At 48.9% G+C, this 26,299-nt stretch overlaps 1 protein-coding gene across 1 annotated transcript; it reads right to left on the reverse strand.

Annotated features, from left to right (window-relative positions):
* Positions 1–5: 5 nt before the first annotated feature.
* Positions 6–25,168, reverse strand: CLDN7 (claudin 7). Its single transcript, XM_035136372.2, has 4 exons — positions 24,844–25,168; positions 9,318–9,482; positions 3,247–3,331; positions 6–205 (listed from the first exon to the last, which is right to left on the reverse strand). Exons 1-4 carry the CDS (start codon positions 25,064–25,066, stop codon positions 37–39), a joined length of 642 nt encoding a protein of 213 aa, XP_034992263.1. The 5' UTR covers positions 25,067–25,168; the 3' UTR covers positions 6–36.
* Positions 25,169–26,299: the final 1,131 nt, after the last annotated feature.

Consider the following 26,299-nt stretch of genomic DNA (forward strand, 5'->3'; position numbering starts at 1 on the left):
GGGGATAGGGTGAGGCAACTGTCAATCAGGAGCACTTTAGACATATTCTTTGGAGCTGGGAGGTTTGGAGATGGGTTTCCCCTGAGGGTACTGGCGCCCCCTGTAGGCGGTCTTCCCCGGGCAGGAGCAGGAGAGGAGCCCGCCCCCTAAGAGGAGCAAGGCAGCGCCGGCCCAGCCGATGAAAATGGCGTATCCGAATTCGTACCTGCAAGGAGGAGAAAGGTGAATCGTAAAGATGCTCCACTGGGCCAGTTTAGGCACACATTTCTAAAGCAGTTGCGCAGTCCAGTTGGTCCCTCGGTTCTCAAACACCTTGGGACTCGAACAACTTGGAACCCAAACGCTGCAAACCCGGAAGGAAGTGTTCCAGTTTGCGAACGTTTTTCGGAAGCCGAACGTGCTCCGTTTTGAGTGTGACGCTCCCGATTTGAGTGTTACACTGAGCATAGCTGCCAAGTCTCCCGTTTTCCCCGGGAAATCCCCGTTTTCCCAGCTGTTCCTAGCTGAAAAAACTGATTTTTTTGTTTTTCCCCGGTTTATTCTGGCGCGGCGGCCATTTTGGAACTGGGCGGAGCATGCTCAGAAGCGACTTTTGATGCTGCTCTGCCCAGTTCCAAAATGGCTGCTGTGCGACTTCTGGCGCGGCGGCCATTTTGGGACTGGGAAAAGCAGCATCAAAAGTCACTTCTGAGCATGCTCCGCCCAGTTCCAAAATGGCCGCCGCGCTACTTCCGGTCTGCTATTTCCGGCCCGGTCCCTTATTTCTCTGACAGCAACTTGGCAGCTATGACACTGAGCTCTGTCTGTTTTTGCTATGGATTTTGCGTTTTTGTTTTCGCGGCCTTTTTCTTTTGTTTTCGGCAACCAGTTCGGCTACTGATGGATTGATTGTGTGACTGCATCACATTGCTTATTGCTTTCATTTTAGGGATCCATGGTCTCGTTAGATAGTAAAATTCAGGTGAAATTGCGGTTTTAAGGGATCGTTTTTAAAAGTCTGGAGCGGATTAATCCATTTTGCATTACTTTCTTTGGGAAAGCGTGCCTTGGTTTTGGAACGCGCTTTGCTTTTGGAACGGACGTCCGGAACGGACGTCCGGAACGGATTAAGTTTGAGAAACAAGGTACCACTGTAAAAGGTAAAGGTAAAGGGACCCCTGACCATTAGGTCCAGTCATGACCGACTCTGGGGTTGCGCGCTCATCTCGCATTATTGGCCGAGGGAGCCGGCGTATAGCTTCCAGGTCATGTGGCCAGCATGACAAAGCCACTTCTGGCAAACCAGAGCAGCACACGGAAACGCCGTTTACCTTCCCACCGGAGCGGTACCTATTTATCTACTTGCATTTTGACGTGCTTTCGAACTGCTAGGTTGGCAGGAGCTGGGATCAAGCAACGGGAGCTCACCCCGTCACAGGGATTCGAACCGCCGACCTTCTGATCAGCAAGCCCTAGGCTCAGTCCATCTAGGCTAGCATCCTGTTCTCACGGTGGCCTAGCAGATGCCCGTCATGGGAAAAACCTGCAAGCAGGATTCGAACACAAGAGCCCTCTCTCCCCGTCCTGTGGCTCCCAACAGCATTTACTGCCCCCAGAGCACAGCTATCTTGGAAACCCAGCCAAATGGGCGGGGTAGAATAAATTATTATTATTATTACTAATAGCCACTGATAGCCCTCTCCTCCGCCATGAATTTGCCCAACCCTCTTTTAAAGTCATCCAAGTTGGTGGCCGTCGCTGCCTCCAGTGGCAGGGAGTTCCGCAGCTTAACTCTGAGCGAAGGAGGGCTTTCTTTCATCGGCCCCAAACCTTCCCACATCCAGCTTCATTCGTTACCCCTACAAGTTCCAGCGTTACGGGGGGGGAGGGGAGCTTCTCCCTGCAACGCTTTCTTCCAGCAACGGGAGCCTGTGCTGTTAAGAATGTATGAGCATAAGAAGAAGAGTTGGCTGGATCTGGCCATCAACCTGGATAGCTCAGCTGGTTAAGAGCACGGCGCTAATTCAAGAAATCTTTAATAAAAAATACTTTTATAAAAAAAAAGAGCACGGCGCTGATAACGCCAAGGTTGCAGGTTCGACCCCCGTATGGGACAGCTGAATAATAATAATAATAATAATAATAATAATAATGCATTGCAGGGGGTTGGGCTAGATGACTCTGGGAATCCCGTCCAATTCTACGATTCTACTGGAAAGGGGGGGGAGAGTTGCTTTTTGTGCTTGAATCCTGCTTGCATGTTTTCCACTGGGGCATCTAGTTGGGCACAGTGAGAACAGGATGCTGAACTAGGGTGGACAAAAAAACCAACGATTTTTTTTACAAAAAAAAACAACGGATTTTTTACTTATTTAACTCGGATTTTTAAAATAAAATGCTTTCAGAGGAAAAATCTTTCTAAAGAGAGTTTTCTATTTAAGTTACATTATAGCCCAAGAGGAGGCAGTGCAAGACAGGAGTGCCTGGCGTGCTCTGGTCCATGGGGTCACAAAGAGTCGGACACGACTAAACGACTAAACAACAACAATAGCCCAAGGGCTATGCATAAGGAAATAAGGATTTGTTTAAAGTTTTTCATGTGTGCTAAAACTCAGACTAAGTTCCTTTTGGGGGGGAAAAATCATTTAACCACATTGGTTAACAAACACGGATACATATGCTATAATGCTATTGTTTTAGTTAAATAAATTGTTTAAATTGTTATTAAGGAAATGATTCTTTTTCTCCTTCCAATAAAGAAATACATTGCAATGCGGTTGAAGCAAAATTCCAAGTATGGTTGATAACTTGGCCAATAAATTATTCTATTCTATTCTATTGTCCAAATATAAACAATAACAATTTTCTGTCTATGTATTTCTGATAGTATAACGAAATCGGTACTGTAATTACAGATATAACTGTAAAAACTACTTTGAGAATTTATTCTTCCAAAAATGAAACCTCCATTTGGTTGTAAATATTAAGAGGACGCCTGCAAGGTTGAACCTTTCTGTAAAGAAAAAAATGATTTAAATCAAGTCTTACTGACTAGTGATTTAAATCGGGATTAATATCGATTTGATTTAAATCAAATCCACCCTGTGCTGGACTATTTAGCACAAGGCGGTGGGGCAAGGTTTTGATGAGGTGAAGCAATCAGAGAAGCCCAGACCTTGTGGGGTTTGGAGGCCTACAAGCCCCGAAGGAGGCGGCCTCTGCCAATTCATTCCTTTCCCCCTATCCTACTTCAGCCGGAAAACTCACTTTGCATTTGTCGGCACCGAAATGCTGTAGAAATCCCTCACGGTCTGGTGGCCGATCCACGAGCAAGCAACAAGTGCACACAGCCCTGGGGGGGGAAAAGAGGGAGAGAGAGAGGGGAGGGGTGGGAGAAAATAGTTTATATAACAGCTTCTTTCTCCTCTATGGTGTTCAAGGAACAGCCTGGAAAACTCTCGGTCCCATGTTCAACTTTGACATGCTTAAAAAGGAAGCCCTTTCAGTTCGAAACCCATCATCTGTTATGGATGCTTTTAAGTCGGGATTCCCGCATCACAGGCGGGGTTGGACTAGATGACCCTCGGGTCCCTTCCAACCCTACAATTCTACGATTCCTTTGCTAGTTCAAGTTCATAAGAACATGAGAGAGGCCTGCTAGATCAGGCCAATTGCCCATCCGGTCCAGCTTGTGGGTTTTCCAGAGGTCTATTATGGAAAACCCACAAGCAGGATTCGAACGCAAGAGCCCTCTCCCCTCCTGCTGTTTCCAGAAAGCAGCATCATTTCCTCTGACTGTGCAGGTAGGGCACAGCCATCCTGGCTAGTAGCCATCGATCACCCTCTCCTCCTCCATGAATTTGCCCAGTCCTCTTTTAAACCCATTTAAGTTGGTGGCCACCCCTGCCTCCTGTGGCAGGGAGTTCCGCAGTTTAACTACATGCTGCACATGCAAGTTCGTCCAAATGACCCTCGGAAGTTTTATCCCCTCCCCCCCAGCATTCAGGATGTTACATGTTGCTGTCCTGAAGTTACAAAAAAAGAGAGATATTTACGACTTTATAGACTCTTTGAACCCTTTATGCTCAAAGATCCTAATTATTTGCGGGGGGGACGGACGGACCTCAAGTGTGTGCATGTCTTCTTATGCCCCATTCATTATCACAAAGTAGAAGCCACTTTAAACAGTCATGGCTTCCCCCAAAAGAACCCAGCGACATGTAGTTTGTTAAGGGTGCTGAGATTTGCCTCGTAGAGCTACAGTTCCCAGAGTCAGGCCACTTTGGGAACTGTTCTATTCTGCCTTGGCCTGACCCCACGTGGAGTCCTGTGTCCAGTTCTGGGCTCCCCAGTTTAAGGAGGCGGTTGACAAGCTGGAACATGTGCCGAGGAAGGCGACCAACATGATCAAGGGTCTGGAAACCAAGCCTTATAAGGAACGGTGGAGGGAGTTGGGCAAGAGATACGATAGCCATCTTCAAATATCTGAAGGGCCGTCACCCGGGAGATGGAGCAAGCTTGTTTCCTGTTGCTCCAGGGGTTTAGGAACGGGTGGCGCTGTGGTCTAAACCACGGAGCCTCTTGGGCTTGCTGATCGGAAGGTCGGCAGTTCGAATCCCCGCGACAGGGCGAGCTCCCGCTGCTCTGTCCCAGTTCCTTCCAACCTAGCAGTTCGAAAGTGCGCCAGTGCAAGTAGATAAATAGGAAGGTAAACGGCGTTTCCGTGCGCTCTGGTTTCCATCACAGTGACCCATTGCGCCAGAAGCGGTTTAGTCATGCTGGCCGCATGACTCAGAAGTCTGTCTGCGGACAAACGCTGGCTGCCTCGGCCTGAAAGCGAGATGAGCGCCACAACCCCAGAGTTGCCTTTGACTGGACTTAACCGTCCAGGGGTCCTTTACCTTTTACCTTTAGGATCTGAACCAGTGCAAGAAAGGAGATTCTGTCTAAACATTAGGAAGAGCTTTCTGAGCTGTTCACAGCTTTGGAACAGACTATGTAGGGCTACCTTTGAAGGTGACCCGGAAACTACAGCTAACCCAGAATGCGGCAGCTAGACTGGTGACTGGGAGCGGCCGCCGAGACCACATAACACCGGTCTTGAAATATCTACATTGGCTCCCAGTACGTTTCCAAGCACAATTCAAAGTGTTGGTGCTGACCTTTAAAGCCCTAAACGGCCTCGGTCCAGTATACCTGAAGGAGCGTCTCCTCCCCCATCGTTCTGCCCAGACACTGAGGTCCAGTGCCAAGGGCCTTCTGGCGGTTCCCTCGCTACGAGAAGCCAAGTTACAGGGAACCAGGCAGAGGGCCTTCTCGGTAGTGGCACCCGCCCTGTGGAACGCCCTCCCAACAGATGTCAAAGAGGAAAACAACCAGACCTTTAGAAGGCATCTGAAGGCAGCCCTGTTTAGGGAAGCTTTTAATGTTTGACGGATTTCTGTATTTTAATGTTTTGTTGGAAGCCGCCCAGAGAGTGGCTGGGGGAACCCGGCCAGATGGGCGGGGTATAAATAAATTATTATTATTATTATTATTATTATTATTATTATTATTATTATTATTCCCTCGGAAGGCTCTCTGTCGGAGGTTTTTAAACAGGGTTCAGGGGGCCACCTCTCTGAGATTCCTTAGCTGCAATTCCTGCATTGCATGGGCTTGGACTAAATGACCCTCGGGCCTTCCTTCCCGCTGCGCAATTCTACGAAAAACATCACCAGCGACTAAGCCAGCTAAACCCAACACCCCTTTGCCATATTCCGCCAGCTGCCAAATCCTGAACAGCTCTAGAAAGGATCGCGTAGCCTCTTCTGAACAAAAGAGGAGCGATGCCACAGGTTCATCGCTGTCAGAAATTACAAATCGGCCAGGCTCCAGGTGTGTTTTGCAACTGGCGTGGGTTCCAATTGCAACTGCCTGGAGATCTCTGGGCGCCAGGTTGGCGACAGACATCTCTGCCTGGCTGGCCCCTCCAGCTTTCTTAAGCAGGTGAGCAGCTTGTTCATTTTGTTTATATCCCACCTTTTTCCTCCAATGAGCACATGGTCCGTCCATCCCCCCTCCCACTCAGTTAATCCCCACAACAACCCTGCGAGGTAGGTGAAGAGGCTGCAACTGACTCCAAGGTCACCCAGTGGAGATTTGAACCCTGATCTCCCGGGTCCAAGTCCGACGCCCTCACCACTACACCCCACTGCCTTCCCAGAGTCCTTCTGCTATGGGAAAGCTGTATAAATTAACTAGACCAGGGGTCCCCAAACTAAGGCCCGGGGGCCAGATGCGGCCCAATCACCGTCTAAATCCGGCCCGCGGACAGTCCGGGAATCAGCATGTTTTTACATGAGTAGAATGTGTCCTTTTATTTAAAATGCATCTCTGGGTTATTTGTGGGGCCTGCCTGGTCTTTTTACATGAGTCAAATGTGTCCTTTTATTTAAAATGCATCTCTGGGTTATTTGTGGGCCATAGGAATTCGCTCATATATTTTTTTCCAAAATATAGTCCGGTCCCCCACAAGGTCTGAGGGACAGTGGACCAGCCCCTTGCTGAAAAGGTTTGCTGACCCCTGAACTAGACAAAGAAATATGCGGAAAGCAAAAATACCACTTAAGAGAAAAATTTGAAACATTTCCTCTGAAGCTCGCATTTGTTTTATTCCAGGTGGTTTTATTTGATGTTTTAATGTGTTGTAAACCACCTGGAGATGCTTTCTTTAAAATATGAAGTGTGTAAGAATGAAATTAATAGTAATAATGAGACATTTCATTTTAAGGGGGCTAGACATTCCATTGTGGGGCCCCCTAACCCAGGTTCGAGGTGCCATTGGGTGATAAGCGTATATATCTGAGTTTCTAACGCTGATTCCTAGCGCCGCTTGCTGCCGCCCTCCCTCGAGATGGGCACGGTATTCCCTCCTGTATGACAACACTGCTGCTTCTGCACCGCCAAAACAAACAGCCTCTCCCCATTCCACAGATCCAATTTGCGGCCTCCCTTCAATAGATGCTTTCCCTGTGGGAACGGCAAGAGCGGCTCCAGAGCTGAACCCGCCTTTTCACCAGGCTAACTGATGCTTTACCTGAAGCTACCTTGGAAGGTGACCCGGAAACTACAACTAATCCAGAATGCGGCAGCTAGACTGGTGACTGGGAGCGGCCGCCGAGACCACATAACACTGGTCCTAAAAGACCGGCATTGGCTCCCAGGACGTTTCCGAGCACAATTCAAAGTGTTGGCGTTGACCTTTAAAGCCTTAAGCCAGGCACCCCCAAACTTTGGACCTCCAGATGTTTTGGACTACAATTCCCATCTTCCCCGACCACTGGTCCTGTTAGCTAGGGATCATGGGAGTTGTAGACCAAAACATCTGGAGGGCCGCAGTTTGGGGATGCCTGCCCTCTGCCTCAGTCCAGTATACCTGAAGGAGCGTCTCCACCCCCATTGTCCAGCCTGGACACGGAGGTCCAGCTCCGAGGGCCTTCTGGCAGTTCCCTCCCTGCAAGAAGTGAGGTTGCAGGGAACCAGGCAGAGGGCCTTCTCGGTGGTGGCACCCTCCTATCACATGTCAAGGAAATAAACAACTATTTGACCTTAAGAAGACATCTGAAGGCAGCCCTGTTTAGGTAAGTTTTTAATGTTTGACATTTTATCGTATTTTTAATATTCCATTGGAAGCCGCCCAGAGTGGCTGGGGAAACCCAGCCAGATGGGCGGGGTATAAATAATAAAATTATTGTTATTATTATTAGCAGAGCAGATGCCTTGCACAGAGAAGGCTTCGGGGTCAATTCCCTGATGGTACCTCTGAGCAGGCCCCGAGTACGAAACCCTCTAGAGCAGCCGCCACTTGGCGTGGATAAGACTGAGCTGGATGGGACAGCAGCCTGTCGCTCTGGCGCTCTGGAACCCCAAACAGAACCTCTCCTGCCTCAAACTATGGAACATAAAGAGAGCTGTAAGGGAACTCCCAAGAGTCACAGAGTCCAGCTTCCTGGGCCGTTTGAATTAACAAGCTCATTGCGGGCAGCATTCATAGCGCAAACGGCAATTTGCAAGGCGGGTTTTATGACTGGGACGGCAGCCGATTGAAGCAGTTAGCTAATGCACAGGAAAAGGATGCAATGAGGCGAGGGATCTTCGAGCAGGCATGGGTTCCAGTCTGTGCAAAACTCTCACTACCAAAAAAAAATCAGTTAGGAGTCTGCTTGGGATGGAGACTCATGAGTAACAGAATGACAGTCGTACCTCGGAAGTCAAACGGAATCCGTTCCGGAAGTCCGTTCGACTTCCAAAACGTTTGGAAACCAAGGTGCGGCTTCCGATGGGCCGCAGGAAGCATCTGCAGCAATTGGAAGCCGCGTCGGACGCTTGAGTTCCAAAGAACATTCGCAAACCCGAACACTCACTTCCGGGTTTGCGGCGTTTGGGAGCCAAAACGTTTCGACCATAGCTGCCAAGTTCCGGCCCGAGAAATAAGGGACTGGACCGGAAGTAGCAGACCGGAAGTAGCTCTGTCGCCATGTTGGAACTTCGCGGAGCATGCTCAGAAGCGACTTTTGATGCTGCTCTGCCCTGTTCCAAAATGGCCGCCGCACCAGAAGTCGCGCTGCGGCCATTTTGGAACTGGGCAAAGCAGCATCAAAAGTCGCTTCTGAGCATGCTCCGCCCAGTTCCAAAAAGGCCGCAGCGCCAGAATAAACCGGGGGAAAAACAAAAAAATCCGTTTTTTCGGCTGGGGGCAGCTGGAAAAATGGGGGTTACCCGGGGAATACGGGAGACTTGGCAGCTATGGTTCCGACTCGTAAGGCGTTTGACTTCCAAGGTATGACCGTATGTCTTTCCAGGGAAATTAACTTGAGAACATTGCAAGGCCTGAAAACCACCCAGCAGGACCCAGAATGGAGTCCAGTTCTGGTCGCCTCACCTCAGAAAGGATACTGTAGAGTTCGAGAAGGTTCCGGAAAGGAAACCAAAATGATCTAAGGATAGGGACTCGTTTATGAGGAAAGGATGCTGTGTTTGGGTCTTTTGAGCTTAGCGAAAAAGCACCCCGCCCAAACTCAGCCCTCCAGGTGTTTTGGGACTACAACTCCCATCACCCCTAGCTAACAGGACCAGTGGTCAAGGATGATGGGAATTGTAGTCTCGAAACACCTGGAGGGCCAAGTTTGGGGGTGCCTGCCCTAGAGAAAGTGTCTCGTATAGCACCAGAACTCGTGGAAATGGGGTGAAGATGCTTTTGGGGCTGGCTGAAAAGGGCCCCCTCCATACTGACCCAGCGGCCATTGTTCTTCCGAGGCTCACCTAGCAGAAAACGGGCCTTTCCTTGGCCGACTCACCTGCAACCATGAAGATGATGCCTCCCGTCATGGCAATCCGAGCCTTCGTCACCTTGTCTTCGCTCCCGCAATTGGTGCATTTCATGCCCATGGTGGAGACCCCCACGGCGATCACCCCCAGCACAAGGGAGACCACCATCAGCGCCCGGGTGGCTTGGCGAGAGGCTGCAAAGATAAAGGGGGGAGATTCAGAAAACGAAAGGGCAAGGCTTCTCTGCAATAAGGCTACAGTTTACGGTTTCCTAAAAGCCTGGCAACGGATTTCAAGTTCATTTTTTAATCTGTCCAGGGTCTATTTGCTTGCTTTTTAAAGGTACCAATTTAATTTACAGCAAACGCTTTAATTTCTCTCTCCTTTAAGTACCGGTGCACAAATATTTCACTATTTAAAAAAAAGAAAAACAACTGGGTCGCATCGCAAACATTTGCCGTTTTCAAAATAGAGACTTTTGGGGATGTGTGACGCACTGGGGCTCCGTCGATTTCCGGAGCGAAAACTTAGCTGGAGACAGTAGAGCAAATAGGTTAGAAACCACAAATTTATTCTGATTAATAATACTGGCAGTCTTCACTGGCTGACTTATAAATTACTAAATGTGTTAACACGAATAGAAGTTAAGGACAATGCAGCTGTTGTATAAGGAATCGTTATTACAATTGGGACGTAGTGGGATTAAATAAGGGCTTGGGAGCAGAATTAAATTAAAAGTTCGAACCTTCAATTCTAGCACGCGGGGGGGCACTTAAATTATGCAATTGGGTATTTCACTGATTGATATTGGAATTGATATTATAATTTGGTATTGATACAATGAGGCATATATTGGCTTATTGTTGCTGAAAACTAATAAAAACTATTTATTTATTTTATTTTTAAAAACCTACAAATTAAAAAGGTGTGGCTCTTTTGTTTCAGGGCTGAAATGGCACCAGTAGTGAGGGTGCACACATCAAGTGTCTTTTTATGAGGACAGAAGCAAAGCCTTGAAACATGGGGATCTCCTCCCCCCCCCCAAAAAAAATATTCCCACTCGGCTGCTTTAATCTGCAGAACTGAAACTTCCACAGGGGCAACATAATCCACACTTGCAAGAAATCCATCTTTAAGTGTGGCAGCACCTGCCCTCGAACTCGGGTCCCGCTTGTGGGTTTTCCATAGCCATCCGGATGGCCGCTGTGGGAACCGGATTCCGGGCTAGGTGGGCCCTTGGCAGAGTTCTTCAGATCATAGCTGAAAAATGCAGGATCAGCAGCGGCGCGGCACCGGAAGTCGCTTCTACGCATGGGGCATGCGTAGAAGCGACTTCCGGTGCTGCTCTGCCCGATTTCCGGTGCCCAGACATGGGCAGATCCCCCCCCATCGCCAGCCCCCCAGTGGCCGCGGAGCCAGCAGGGGAAGGGGAAGGCCGCAGGAAGCGGCGCCTCAAAGGTGGGCGGGGGGGGAGAGAAACGGCCGTGCGAGGAGGCGGTGCCACGCCGCCACCCCTGCAGTTAGCGGGAAATGGCCGGTGGGCCTCCTGCCATCGCTGCCCCCCACGGCGGAGCGCCAGTGAAAGCAGGAATGGCCTCTGAGCCTGCCATATCTCAATGGGAGCAGGCAGCGGCCGCAGGACTTGCCGCCACAGCCAAAACCCCCACACACACACCCCAGGGCCGCAAAACTGCCCTGTTAGAAAGGGGGAGACCAGAAGAGTCTCTCACCGCAGCCGCCACCCTTGAGCGGCACCTGAAATGGAGCCTCCCTGGCAGGTAGGAAATCCGGGATTTTTTTTTTTTCCTATTCGGGATAACAGCGGGAAATGGATTAAAATCCGGGGGTTTCCTGCGAAAAACGGGAGACTTGGCAGCTATGCTTCAGATGTTCTTAAGCCCCACTGATCCTCTGTCGGAGAGGATAAATGGCAGCCCAGCCCTTTTCCTGCTACCGTTTGAATATTTGAAACCGGAGAGCCCTTCCCCAGGTAAATACCAGGCGTGCAAGTTTCAAGAAGTTAAACAAAGCAACGAAACGCCTTTGCAGCAATTTAAAGGCATGACTCCGGTCTGTGAGTCACCGCGGGGCACTTTCCCGCTTCCTGTCCCAGAGCCAGGAAGCTGTCCGCATACCTCCCAGGGTCAGCAACGTCTAATCTTGCCCCTTCCTGAAATTTATTCATTGGCGCGTGCTATTCTTTTTGCAAATCTACCAAAGAATAAAATTAAGGAGATGCTCGGGGGGCAGTGGTGTAGCATGGGCTGTGGGTGCCCGGGGCAAGGAGGAGTGCGGGAAACAGACGGAGCACGTATGCACATTTGACCCAGGAGATCGCAGCCGCAGAGATGAGAAAAGAAGAGGTCACTTCCTGGTTGGCGCCGTGGAGAAGCCATTTTCGACAGAGCCCAGCGACGGAAGCGAGCCAATGTATCGAGGCCGCACCGGGCATCAAAATTTTGTGCCGCTAAGAATTTGCCACCCCCGTGCCCCCCATGCTACGCCACTGCTCAGTGGGCGTGAGACAAAAAATGGGGGTCAAGGAGGGTCAGTTGGGGGAGTGAAAAATGTCCCTATTTTTCATCGGAGGAATGTTGTAAGCTATACAGACACAACCTGCTTCCAGTCTTTAATTTTGCCCTGAATCCCAATGAAAGACTTTACTGTTTGCTAAACCCAATGACTGGTTCCTGGCTGAGGGCATGGAGGATTCGGAGGTTGACGACAGTGCAAGGTTCCTAGGGGTCACGAACCCTCTACCGGGGTTAAAGTACTGGAGGGAGGGGGGGCAGACTGACCCGGACCACCCTTCCACAAACCTGATGCCCCCCCCAGCTGCTTCAGACTGCAACTCCCAGCAGCCGCTGGGGGGCAGTCAGGCCCCGATTTCAGTTCCCGCCTTTGGCTTCCTGCCAAGGAACAGCCTGGCCAGGTTCAAAAAAAGAGAAAGGGATTCAAAGTCTAAGAGAGCCGTTTACTAGCAGGACCTATAAAGCCACACCTTGTTTAATGCTTCAAGCTTTCGTAAAGGTGGGAGTCGCAGCAGGACTCCTGGGTTCATGGAGAGAGCCCCAAGGAGCAATCGAGGGCCTCCGCCCGCCTGCCTGCCTGTCACCAGTGGCGACACAGTGGGGGGGCGGTGGGCTCCCGGTGGCACATCTCTGGGGGTGATGAGGCAGCGCCCCGCCACTGCAGCGCAAGCAGCCATCACGGCGCCGTCCCACCAGATGTCAAAGAGAAAAACAACTACCAGACTTTTAGAAGACATCTGAAGGCAGCCCTGTTTAGGGAAGCTTTTAATGCTTAATAGATTATAGTCCCATGGACTGCAAGAAGATCAAACCTCTCCATTCTGAAGGAAATCAGCCCTGAGTGCTCACTGGAAGGACAGATCGTGAAGCTGAGGCTCCAATACTTTGGCCGCCTCATGAGAAGAGAAGAATCCTTGGAAAAGACCCTGATGTTGGGAAAGATGGAGGGCACAAGGAGAAGGGGACGACAGAGGACGAGATGGTTGGACAGTGTTCTCGAAGCTACGAACATGAGTTTGACCAAACTGCGGGAGGCAGTGCAAGACAGGAGTGCCTGGCGTGCTATGGTCCATGGGGTCACGAAGAGTCGGACACGACTAAACGACTAAACAACAAAGATCATTGTATTTTAATATTCTGTTGGAAGCTGCCCAGAGTGGCTGGGGAAACGCAGCTATAAATAAATTTATTATTATTATTATTATTATTATTATTATTATTATTCAGGAACTTCTTTTGTAATAAGATAGCTACTTTGAGATCTTGTATAGAATGTCCTGGGAGATTGAAGTGTTCCCCTACTGGTTTCTCTGTCTTGTGATTCCTGATGTCAGATTTATGTTCATTTATCCTTTGGCGTAGGGTTTGGCCTGTTTGTCCAATATAGAGAGCCGAAGGGCACTGTTGACATTTGATGGCATACACAATGTTAGAAGATGAGCAATTGAATAGTCCTGAGATGGTATGTTGGATGTTGTTGGGGCCAGTGATGGTGTTGTCCGGGTGTATGTGGCAGCAAAGTTGGCATGTGGGTTTATTGCAGGCTCTGGTACCAGTGTCCATGTTAAGTCTGGTGGTTGTATTATTGCGGTTTACCTTATTCAATCGATGTCCATGTAATTTATTATACAAAGGTTCCACCACACGAGCAGTCAGGGTTCGCACGGGGGAACATCGTTCCCACATACGAAATGCCATTATGGAGGCACCTTTGGTCGGACATTTTATTTCCCATAAACATTTGGACACAAATTTATTATTTACAGTATTATGGGTAAATCAAAAGAAATTCGGGATTAGGCAAGATTTTGAACGGCGGCTACGTTAACAAGAAACACGTTTCATTTTTCTGTTCAAATCAATTCATCCGGGGGGGTGGGGTGGCTAAATTCTGAAGTTGGCTTTAATTGTTTCACTTAAAAATTGCTGCACGCATCATTTGTTGTATGTTTAAATCATTTAACACTATTCCTCCATATATTTGTTTTTCATGGGTCTACTTTGTAGACCATACTGATCCTTTAAGTATATCATTACTGTACTGGAAAGAACTGGGGCTTACTTCCTATGTCCTATGCAATTGTGTTGCAAGCATCAGCAGCTACACAATCTAGTGAGCAGTGATCCTTAGCATGAATCCTACTTACATATTCTGTTGAAAAATATTGGGTATGTGCCTTTTTGTATATATTTTGTTTTGTGTATTCTGCTTTATTATACAAAGTGTATGGAGGCTCCAATACTTTGGCCACCTCATGAGAAGAGAAGAATCCTTGGAAAAGACCCTGATGTTGGGAAAGATGGAGGGCACAAGGAGAAGGGGACGGCAGAGGACGAGATGGTGGGACAGTGTTCTCGAAGCTACCAACATGAGTTTGACCAAACTGCGGGAGGCAGTGCAAGGCAGGAGTTCCTGGCGTTCTCTGGTCCATGGGGTCACGAGGAGTCGGACACGACTAAACGACTAAGCAACAAAAAACGGAGGTAGCTCAGTTCGGCTCTCATTCATCGGTTGTACGCCTTGTATAGTGGAACCTCGGTTTATAAACACCTCGGTTTACGAATTTTCGGTTTACGAACGCCGCAGACCAATCTGGAACGGATTAATTCACCCATGCTTCGGGTTAAGTACGCTTCAGGTTGAGTACTCCGCGGACCCGTCTGGAACGGATTAATCCACTTTCCATTACTTTCAATGGGAAAGTTTGCTTCAGTATATGAACGCTTCAGTACTGTATCTTATTTCCAGCTGGTGAAGACTATTACGAAACAGTAGTTTCGTTCCAGAGACGCTGTCCCTTTGAGGCGCCTTCCGTTGTAAGTTTCGAAAGACTATTGTGAGACTGGCCTTAGATATCTGTTCCGAACACACAGCTAAACAGTCCTCGCTCCCACTCTGTTATACTGTATGTATGAACTTTGATTGGCTTATTCCTACAATTTGAATCATAGAATCATAGAGTTGGAAGAGACCCCAACTTGCCAATATTTGCAATTTTAAGCCGTCGCCTGGAAGAGTTTATTCCCGACCCTTTCCAGTGGTCCTTGTCTTTGCAACGTAGAAATTGTAGCCAGACCCATTTAGAATCATAGAATCATAGAGTTGGAAGAGACCCCAAGGGCCATCCAGTCCAACCCCCTGCCGAGCAGGAAACACCATCAAAGCATTCCTGACATATGCCTGTCAAGCCTCCGCTTAAAGACCTCCAAAGAAGGAGACTCCACCACACTCCTTGGCAGCAAATCCCACTGCTGAACAGCTCTTACTGTCAGGAAGTTCTTCCTAATGTTGAGGTGGAATCTTCTTTCTTGAATGGTATCATTAGTCTATTATATATTCTCTACTAACTATCAGCCTGCGTGTTGTGTTTGTATTGTTGTGATGGATGAAGGATTCAGAGCAAGATGGTTTGAGGCTATAATGCCAATTCTGGCCCGAATGCACTGGCTGCCGGTTCTGGGCCCAAAGCAAAATGCTGGTTTTGATGTATAAAGCCTTAACCACCTCTCCCCCATATTAATCAACCCAGATTTCCTTCTGAAGTCCTCCCTCGTGTACCCACCCCCTCCATAATAATAATGTTTTTTTAAAAATATTATTTATACCCGACCCATCTGGCTGGGTTTCCCCAGCCGCTCTGGGCAGCTCCCAACAGTATATGAAAAACATGATAAAACATCAGACATTCAAAACTTCCCTAAACAGGGCTGCCTTCAGATGTCTTCTAAAAGTCAGATACAGTAGTTGCTTATTTCCTTGACATCTGATGCGAGGGCGTTCCACAGGGCCGGCGCCACCACCGAGAAGGCCCTCTGCCTAGTTCCCTGTAACCTCATTTCTCGCAGGGAGGGAACCGCCAGAAGGCCCTCAGAGGGGGACCTCAGTGTCTGGGCTGGACGATGGAGGTGGAGACGCTCCTTCATGGGAGATCTGGAGGGTGGCGCCACAAGAATGGGCCTTTTCGCTGGTGGCTCCCTGCTTAAGGATCTCCCTCCCCTTTTAAGCTTTTTTGCTTAAAATATTCTAAGTTGCTCTGAGTTGCCAGAAGAGGGCAACCAAAATGGTCAAAGGCCTGGAAACGATGCCTTATGAGGAACGGCTTAGGGAGCTGGGTATATTTAGCCTGGAGAAGAGAAGGTTAAGGGGTGATATGATAGCCATGTTCAAATATATGAAAGGATGTCATATGGAGGAGGGAGAAAGATTGTTTTCTGCTGCTCCAGAGAAGCGGACACAGAGCAATGGATTCAAACTTCAAGAAAGAAGATTCCACCTAAACATTAGGAAGAACTTCCTGACAGTAAGAGCTGTTCGGCAGTGGAATTTGCTACCAAGGAGTGTGGTGGAGTCTCCTTCTTTGGAGGTCTTTAAGTAGAGGCTTGACAGCCATATGTCAAGAATGCTTTGATGGTGTTTCCTGCTTGGCAGGGGGTTGGACTGGATGGCCCTTGTGGTCTCTTCCAACTCTATGATTCTATGATTCTATGCCATGTCAAAACAAGGGGGGGGGGAAACGGCCAATTGATTTAATGTACGAAAATAACAGGGGTTTGCAAAGTTTAGGTGCTGCAGAGCCGATTCCTTCTGACTGAGATGAGTGTTATGTTGCACCCATAACAGTGCTGGTTTTCAACTGCACTGCCATTTCGGTCCTTCTCTAGGGCAAATGGAGGCGGTGGAAGACAGAGAGAGAGAGGAGAGAGAGAGAGAACAGGAAGACTTGGAGAATTTGAGTGTTTTGGAAACGGACTTGCACTTTCATGGCAAAGCTGATATAGGGATTGATCGGAATCCAGCTCTGCTTTGCCGCACCCTTTCCCTTTCTTCTCTCCTGCCTCCCCCCCACCCGCCGGACGAGAGGAGGTGACATCACCCCTCCCTCAGGACAGGTGCGCACGCAGACCTGCCCAGGTGCCTCGGACAACGACGACACACACACACACACCAGCCAACCAGCAGGCGAAACAAAGGGTTTCATTGAAACCGGCGCAGGTGGACAGAGTTCAGGGAAAGGGGTGGGGTGGAGTGGGCAGGAGCTAGCGGCTAAAGCAGGCCTTCTCCGGGGAGGGGGGAAGGCTAGGCCTGGAACCAGGAACTCTGGCTGTTGTTACTTCACTGGGGGAGTCCCTTCTGCCTCCCCCAAAAGCCAAGCCAAGTTTATTGCTCTTGGCCCCCTTCTTCTGAATCCCAGTTGCTGGGAACCACAGGAGGGGAGAACGCTATTGAGCTCAGATCCTGCTTGTGGGTTGCCCAATGGTGGGCGGGGGCCATGCTTGGCCACTGGGAGAACAGGATGGGGCCCTGTTTGGCCTGGTCCAGCTATAGGGCACCCCTAAAGTAAATACCTCCCTGCAGACAGGAACCTCTAATCCTGTCTCCTCAACTTTTTCTGCCTAACTGCACACCCAAGTTGTGTTAGACCCCCACAATCCTCTTCAACGTTCCCCGCCGATCAACTGGGAAAACTCTTCCTCACGGATCTAGTTCTCAAGGCTTCCTTTCTGGAAAATCTGGGGTTTCCAAGTCCTCTACCTTACGCAAAGGGGTCTGTGAAATGGGCACAAAAATCAGCAGCCTCCCCCGGGATGGAGATGTAGCCAGTTACAAAACAGATTTCTGCTGCCACCACTTCTTCCCGTGACCCCTGCGGTTGTGTGAGCAACGCAAGTTTGTTTTCTCAAACAATGAAGGGCGATAAGATTATCAGGCACCCTCGGCACTGAGATCTGGTTTTATAAACAGAGGCCGGCGCAACTCAGGTATAGAGAGAGAGAAGCCAAAGCAGATCGCCCTGGTTGTGGAACCCACTGGATCCCAATTCCCAGGGATGATGTCATAAGCCACACCCAAAACCTGGCGCCCTCCAGGAGCTTGGGGCTACAATTCCCAAGCATTGCCTTTGGGGGGGGGGAGATGTGAACTGTAGCCCAAAACTTCCCAGGTCAAAGGGGCTTCAAATCTAGAATCCTGGTTTATAGAGCCTTCCTCTAAACCAGGGGTGGCCAACTCCCAAGAGACTGTGATCTACTCAGAGTTAAAAACTGGCAGGGATCTACCCCCTTTTTGGGGGTTCAGGTCAAAGTTGTTGAGCTTTTTTTTAGGAAGGAGGAAGGCCTTGGGGGGGGTGGGGGTCAAAGTTTTTGAGGGGTGATATGATAGCCATGTTCAAATATATAAAAGGATGTCATATAGAGGAGGGAGAAAGGTTGTTTTCTGCTGCTCCAGAGAAGCTGACACGGAGCAATGGATTCAAACTACAAGAAAGAAGATTCCACCTAAACATTAGGAAGAACTTCCTGACAGTAAGAGCTGTTCGGCAGTGGAATTTGCTGCCAAGGAGTGTGGTGGAGTCTCCTTCTTTGGAGGTCTTTAAGCGGAGGCTTGACAGCCATCTGTCAGGAATGCTTTGATGGTGTTTCCTGCTTGGCAGGGGGTTGGACTGGATGGCCCTTGTGGTCTCTTCCAACTCTATGATTCTATGAGCTTTTTCAGGGAGGAGGTAAAATGCTGAGCTTTTTTTAGGGGAGCCACAGTTGTTCAGCTTCTTTGGGGGGAGCCAATGATCTACCAGTGATCTACCGCAGACGTCCAGTGATCTACTGGTAGATCACGATCTACCTGTTGGACGTGCCTGCTCTAAACTAACCAGGCCAGCTTCCTTCTTATACATAAGAAGTCCGGTCTGGAAGGTGGCAACACGAGAACGGGGCCTTTTCTGTGGTGGCTCCCCATTTATGGGATTCTCTCCCCAGGGATGCTCACCTGGCGCCTTCATTATACACCTTTAGCCGCCGGGCAAAAACGTTCCCCTTCAACCAGGCCTTGGGCTGATCGGCATCCGATGTCCTTTTAAATTTGTTTGGGGGTGTGTGTTATTGGGTTGCCTTCTTTCTGGTTTCTATTATGCATTTTGTGTTTTCTTTATATTGTAATGTTATGTTGTGAGCCGCCTTGAGATCTACGAGCATAAGGCGGCATGCAAATTTAATAAATAATAATTTAAAAAAATCAGAGGAGCCATGCTGGAGTTTTGGCCCATGATGGGAAACCCTCTGGCAGAATCTGAGCGCAAGAGCCCTCTCCTCATTGGCTACTGGGAGCTGGAATCCTGAAATATCTGGAGGGTCACAGGTCCCTCAGCCTTGCCCTAAAGATCCCGGTTGCCTCCAACACCTGCTTCCTCAACATAATGGAAGGCATAGAATCATAGAGTTGGAAGAGACCCCAAGGGCCATCCAGTCCAACCCCCTGCCAAGCAGGAAACACCATCAAAGCATTCTTGACAGATGGCTGTCAAGCCTCTGCTTAAAGACCTCCAAAGAAGGAGACTCCACCACACCCCTTGGCAGCAAATTCCACTGCCGAACAGCTCTTACTGTCAGGAAGTTCTTCCTAATGTTTAGGTGCAATCTTCTTTCTTGTAGCTTGAATCCATTGCTCCGTGTCCGCTTCTCTGGAGCAGCAGAAAACAACCTTTCTCCCTCCTCTATATGACATCCTTTTATATATTTGAACATGGCTATCATATCACCCCTTAACCTTCTCTTCTCCAGGCTAAACATGCCCAGCTCCCTAAGCCGTTCCTCATAAGGCATCGTTTCCAGGCCTTTGACCATTTTGGTTGCCCTCCTCTGGACACGTTCCAGCTTGTCAGTATCCTTTTTGAACTGTGGTGCCCAGAACTGGACACAGTACTCCAGGTGAGGTCTGACCAGAGCAGAATACAGTGGTACTATTACTTCCCTAGATCTAGATGCTATACTCCTATTGATGCAGCCCAGAATTGCATTGGCTTTTTTAGCTGCTGCATCACACTGTTGACTCATGTTAGGCCTGGCATCGCTGGTCCTACCTGCAAAGACCCAAAACCATTGTCTTTCCTATTGTGGGGCATGTAATGGGCGTTCGAAGTTAGCCAGGCGCGTTTTCACCTGGCTACGAGCCACTTGCGACCAAGTGAAGGTGCGATCCTGAGGTCTCTACCATCCAGGGATGCTTCCATCTGGACTGTTTCTACACACTAGCAACACATCCTCCGTCATATTTTATCTGCCCAATCCGAACGGGTTTCAGGAACCAAAAGCCGTACAGTATTGATAAATATGATTTTTGAGCTTTCTGACCCCAAAATGGCAACTGGACACTCTGTTTTGGTTACTGCCACCCTGGTTTAAGGAGCCATTTTGGGGCCTAGCTTATATACGGTACTGTACCTAAGTTTCTAACTAACACTGCATGTAATGAGATGTTTCAGGTGGAATTTTTAGGAATTTGGCCAAAATGACAGCAGCGGTTAGGGATATCTCAAAGCAAAAATGTAAGGCAGAATGGAAATATGTAGATTATTTAATTAAAGAAAATATAAATACAAATTTGGTGATATGCTTCGATTGAAACACATACAGAAAACATCTAAATTTTTCTTTGTGTTTTCTCAAGTTTTCAATGAATGGACTGGGGATAAATAAGGTAGATAAAAATACCTATACTAGATAATCATGTTAGAAAGTTATGTTGAAGTAATCAAGATAAAGCAGGATAAGATAAAATTTAAAAATTCGAAAGCGATGTTTAAACAATAGGAAGTCAATTTTTAAAAATTTTATTTTTGTGATTTTTCTTTTTGTATTTTTTGTATATTTGTATCTTATCTTTCCTTCGTAATTTTGTATTTTTAGTTTTCCTTTGTATTCCTTTCTTTGTATTATTTCTGGATTTGTTTTTGTAATTTTTAAAGTATGCAAATAAAGATCTACATTAAAAGAGAGAGAGAGAGATGTTTCAGGTGCCCAGCTTCAGATATCTACCAAGCTACCCCCTGGCTCCCTCTTCAAAAGCAACGGACGCCACACCCTGCTCCTCTGTCAATTGGTAGAGCATGAGACTCTTAACCTCGGGGTCGTGGGTTCGAGCCCCACGCTGGGCGAAAGATTCCTGCGCGGCAGGGGGTGGACTGGATGACCCTTGGGGGGTCCCTTCCGACTCTACAAGTCTCTAATTCCATGGCAATCTTTGAACAGTAAAAGAAACAATGAAGACCGGGTGCCAGTAACCACTAATTCCAACCGCGAGCAGTGGGTACCCTCCAGCTGTTCTGGACCACAACTCCCATGAGCCTCAGCGAGCGTGTTCTGGGGGCTGATGGGAGGACGGGTGTGCTGACAGGGGCTGATGGGAGTTGTGGTCCCCAGGGTAAACCGGTATGGAAGAGGCTCCCCCCAAGAACAGACAGGAACAAGATGCACATTTGGGGTGGGGTGTGATGTTGGGGAGGGCGATCTCTGGCAAGCAGGAGCGAACCCGGGCCAGAGTGCAATCTCGACTCAGATATGGAAGCCATTTTGAGCCGGGAAACGCTCAGCCTTGAATCACACGGAGCTCTTGACTTCCAGGGACATGATTCAAAGCACAAGGTGTCTCTCGCCAGAATCATTTCCCAACCAGATCATAGAATCATAGAGTTGGAAGAGACCACAAGGGCCATCCAGTCCAACCCCCTGCCAAGCAGGAAACACCATCAAAGCATTCCTGACAGATGGCTGTCAAGCCTCTGCTTAAAGACCTCCAAAGAAGGAGACTCCACCACACTCCTTGGTAGCAAATTCCACTGCCGAACAGCTCTTACTGTCAAGCTCTTACTCCCAAGATCCCTTGGGAGAGGAGGAGGACCATGAAAGCCAGCAGGCGGGAGCCATTCCCCTTCCCAAATATCTCTTTAAAAGGGGGAAGAAAAAAAACACCCTGTGACCATACACTGTAGCTTTAAAGCACACTCTTTCCCTCAAAGAATTCTGGGAACTGTAGTTTGCCCCTCGCAGGGTTATAATTCTCAGCGGCCCCTGAAACCACAGGGCCCAGAATTTGAAAGGAGATTCAAATGTGCTTTAAAGGTATTGTGGTTCAAATTTGCCCCTTGTTTATAGAATATTTCCTCGCCACCTTCAGCACTTCCTCCTTCTAAACTCCCTGCTCTGCTTCTCGGCTATAGTCACAGTCTATGCCGGATTCAGAATCTCTGCGTATATTCATTATATAATAAAACCGTAGAGTTGGATAGGACCCCCGACGGTCATCTAGTCCAACCCCCTGCAGTGCTGGAATCTCAGCTAAAGCACCCAGGAAAGGTGGCCATTCATCCTCGCAAATGTAATATATATTATAGATTCCACGTCCTCAGAAACCTGGACTTAAAAAGCCTTGCTCTGGCTTCTGTAAGGAACGCCTCTCCCACCTAGCCTGTTTTAAATTGTAAGCGCCTCGAGGGCAGAGACCTCTCTGGTTTTGCCTATCAAATTCCAAAAGGCAGCCATGGATACTGGCCATAAAATAAATTTACCCTTTCCTGCTCCACCTCTCTTTTTTATTTTTTAAAAACAAGGTCAAAGAGATCTGGGAGGGCCCTGAAGCGGCAGGTGGTGACAAGAGAGCTGGCCTTTGTCATTCTTCCCCTGAAGGTGTGGCTTGAGAGGGAAAAAAGCCCAGAAAAGTGACCCAACCAGTCCAGGTGGTTTCAGGAAGAGAATTTCGGCAGAAAAGGAGGAAATAAGTGAAGGGGAGAGTTTTGAGGTGGGCGGGTGGGTGGGTTGCTGTTTTTTATTATTAAATTAGTAGTGGAAGCAACAGACTTGCAAAAAGAGGGCACACAGAAGATGGAAGAAAAAATATTTAGTGTTGTTTCTAACACACAATTTAAAAAAAAACCAAGATGTGTAGATCCCCACCCTCTTTCTGTTTGGAGAAGGAGGGGTGGTGCGGTCATTGTGTCCCAGTTGTCTAAACAGAGATTTAACAACTTCTTCCCCCTCGCTAACTTCCTTTTTTCCTGTCCGCCCATAATGCAGTTTGCACTGCATTTACTGCATTTAATCCCAGTTTAAGGCGAATCATAGTCCCACGGGGCTTAACGGGGTTGTAAAATCAGGTAAGGCTGAAAATCCATCCCTTCCACGAAACAGCTGGGAAAGACACACCAATTACTAATTAAGGGATTCCGAGATATAAACCGGAGGATTTGGCTGGAAGCAGGAAAATGAAAAAGTGTCTCCCGTAAATGCAAACGTGGGGGGGGGCACCCAAAATTGGCCTTCCTTGCTTTTCTAATCTTTACTACACATTGCAAAAGAAAGAAAGAAAGAATAAAGTTTTGGGGTCTTCTCTTAAAGCACCACTATTTACCGGCCATATAAAAGGCTTGATTTGAATCCAGAGCTTGGGCCCCAGAACCATTTTGAATGTGAAAGGAGAAATCCGTTCCTGCTTGTCAAACACAACTAATCGACAGGGATTATAGAAAGGGCTTTTCAGAAGATGAGGCACCCACTGAGCAAATACATTTTCTTTTGTCTCCTAAATGCCTGCAAAACCCAGTCAATCTCACCACCCAAATATCCGAATTGAAGGAAAGAATTTAAAGTACAGTACTGTAGGATGCTTTTCGTCCCTCCTTGGGGATTGGGGGCTGTTTCTTTTGCTCTCGCCCACCCCCTCACCCCAAATCTTCCTTTCGCAACTAAAGACATGCAGAAAGGTCTGCATTTTTGGCTGGGGTGGGAAGAAAATTCGGGCTGCGGAAGGGGAAAGTGGGTCCGAAGAAGGAACAGAGGACTTCTGCAAATGAAGATGTGGCCATGGACCCCAAAGGGACAAAGAGGAGATGATTGGGGGTTTTGTGGCTTGGGGGGGGACACAACCCACACTCCAAATCTCTAAAGAAGGGGAGCGAGGGAAGTTTCCAGACAAGGCCAACATTATTTCTCTCTGTGTGTGTTTCTCAAGGGGAGCGGTTCCTGGCCTGGTGTACAGGTTGGGGCTCCCTGTTCCCTGAAGTGTGGGATGGAGAGACAATTTGAGTTAATCAGTAGCCAAGGGGGCAAAAGTGCAGCGAAGAATCAGGCAGGTAAAAGGCCGCTTTTTTTTTTTGCAGGAGGAAAATGGATGCCTCCTGCTCCCGATCTCTCCCACCCAAGCACCGAATTCAACTTCTCAAACTGACCCGAGAGCTTGCAAAGAAGGGCAGGATATAAAAATATATAAACACAAAACACCTTCAAGGTTTGGGGAGTGGCCACAAAAATGTAATTTGCTATTCTCTTGCCCCAAAGACTTTCTTCCTCAACCTCCCAACTTGACCCCCCTGCCCCACCCTCCTTCCTGCCCTTGAAACCCCACTACAAACTCCCCTTTTCTGCCAAAGGCCAAACACTCCCCACGCCTGCCCCACAACGGCGCCCTTCCCGCTAATCTCACAACCTTGCGCTTTCTTTGTTAAGAAAGCCCCACATCCCCCCAAAAACGTATCCCTTCCCACCAGCTGCTCCTTGCCCCCCCCCAAGCTATCCCCCTCCCAAAGAAAACCCCCATCTCCCCATAGCTGTAATTTACAAACTCCTTTCCATGGTGTGACCCACGCACCCCAAAAAACACTCCCTTCCTGACAACCCCCCCCCCAAGAAAAAAAACACCACCTGGGTCTCTCTCCTCCCCAGTCTCACCCCCCAATTTCCTTTTGCTAACCCGCCTATTTGTAAGCAAGTCGTTTTTCACCGTGTTTTTTTTTTCATTTTAACGCCGCAAGACCCTCCCCAAGGACCTCGGGTAATAAAGAAATAACGCAACCAGCGTTGCGCAATGATTAGAGCGCGGGATCTGGGTTCGAATTCCGATCACTAGCATGAAGTGGGGGGCGATGACCGGGGGGGGGGGGGTAGAACGATGACCGGGGAGCGGGCACCGCCCTCTCTCAGCCTCGTCTCCTTCACGGGATGGCTGTTGGGGGGGGGGATGAAATGGGGAGGAGAACCGCGCGCACCGCCTGGCGCGCCTTGGAAAGAAAAGCGCATCAGGAAAGAAGGGAGAAGAGCGTTAGCTTCCTCCTTTGCTATTTAATAAATATTTTTCCCCTCCAGAACAAGGTCCTGCTCTGAAGTGGAGGAGGGGAGGACCCTCCAGCTTCTCCCTTTCCAGAACCCCACACCCCGCTCCCCCCCCCAAAAAAAACAAAATGTAGTCCGCCTGGCTACTCACAGTCGAGGCTGAGCATGGACTCATAGCTCTTGCACTGCATCTGGCCCGTGCTCTGAAAGACGCACTCCATCCACAGGCCCCTGTAGAAGGCTTGCGCGGTGATGATGTTCGCCCCGGAGAAGGAGGACATTTGCCACTGGGGCATGCAGGTGGCCGCCAGCGCGGCGATCCAGCCCAGGAGCGACAACATGAAGCCCAGCAGCTGCAAGCCCGAGTTGGCCATGGCGCAGGTGGGAGAGGCGGAGAAGCGCTAGCTAGTGGAAGCCCGAGGAATCCGGCGGGAGCGAGAGCGGAGCGGCCAGGAGCGTACCTGCGCGCGCCAGGTGAGCGCACCTGTATTTATGCCCTAGCCGCTACCTTCCCCTCCCCCTCCCTCCTCCGGGAGGGGGAGGGGCGCGCGTGACATCAGGGGAGGGGAGGGGTGTCCGCAGAAACCGACACCCAAGGCCACCCTCGCCCTTTTCCTGGAGAGAGAGCGAGAGAGAGAGAGAGGGACTTTTTCCTTCCTGTAAAAAAAATAAATAAATAGTTTTTGTTGTCTTGTGCAACAAAACAAGACAATCAAACAAAAGTACATATCGCGTCACCACTTTCAATTCATAGTCATTTTCACGGTTCGTTCGTTTGCATTCCGTCTCTTTCTCTCTCACCTGCCCGAGTTGGGGCGCAGGCAGGAATCCGTCAGGTCAAGTCACCACGTCGTCGTCCCCAATGCAGTTTCTTCCCCCCCCCCAAAAAAATATACATTCAGCTCTGAGAGCAACATGCAAAGTGCTCACTATTTTGACTTTCTGAGTTGCAGAGCAGGTAGAAATTCGGCAGGTGAAGCAGCATCCTTGCCAGCAGCAGAATCACTGGCAGATACGGTTCTCATCCATCCATGCGATTTTATTTATTCTTAAATTCTTACAGAGGTTCCTCAGTCAGAAAGGTCCGTCTTATGTGGATTCTGGCCGCAGTTAGAACTTCTTTGGCCCGGAAAAACAGAAGAAAAGACCTCTCACTGGGTGGTAGAAGAAAGGCAGTGTGGGGTAGTGGTTAGTGCAGGCACCCCCAAACTGCGGCCCTCCAGATGTTTTGGCCTACAACTCCCATGATCCCTAGCTAACAGGACCAGTGGTCAGGGATGATGGGAATTGTAGTCCAAAACACCTGGAGGGCCGAAGTTTGGGGATGCCTGGGTTAGTGGGTCAGCCTTGGGCCTGGGAGATTCTGTGGAAGCTCCATGTAGACCCCTCCTCAGAACTGTTTTTCCGCAATGCCAGTTTTCAAGGTAACAGGAAAGTTGATGGAAAATAATCATTTTCAGGGGGTTCATGGACCCCCAGAAGCCCATCCCTTAGACCCACTTAGGGGTCAACAGACCCAAACATCATAGCTGCCAAGTTATCCCTTTTTTTCAGGGATTTTCCATTATGCTGAATAGGCTTCCTCGTGAGAAAAGGGAAAACTTGGC

Source organism: Zootoca vivipara, chromosome 13 (genome assembly GCF_963506605.1).
Source record: "Zootoca vivipara chromosome 13, rZooViv1.1, whole genome shotgun sequence".
Taxonomy (NCBI): domain Eukaryota; kingdom Metazoa; phylum Chordata; class Lepidosauria; order Squamata; family Lacertidae; genus Zootoca; species Zootoca vivipara.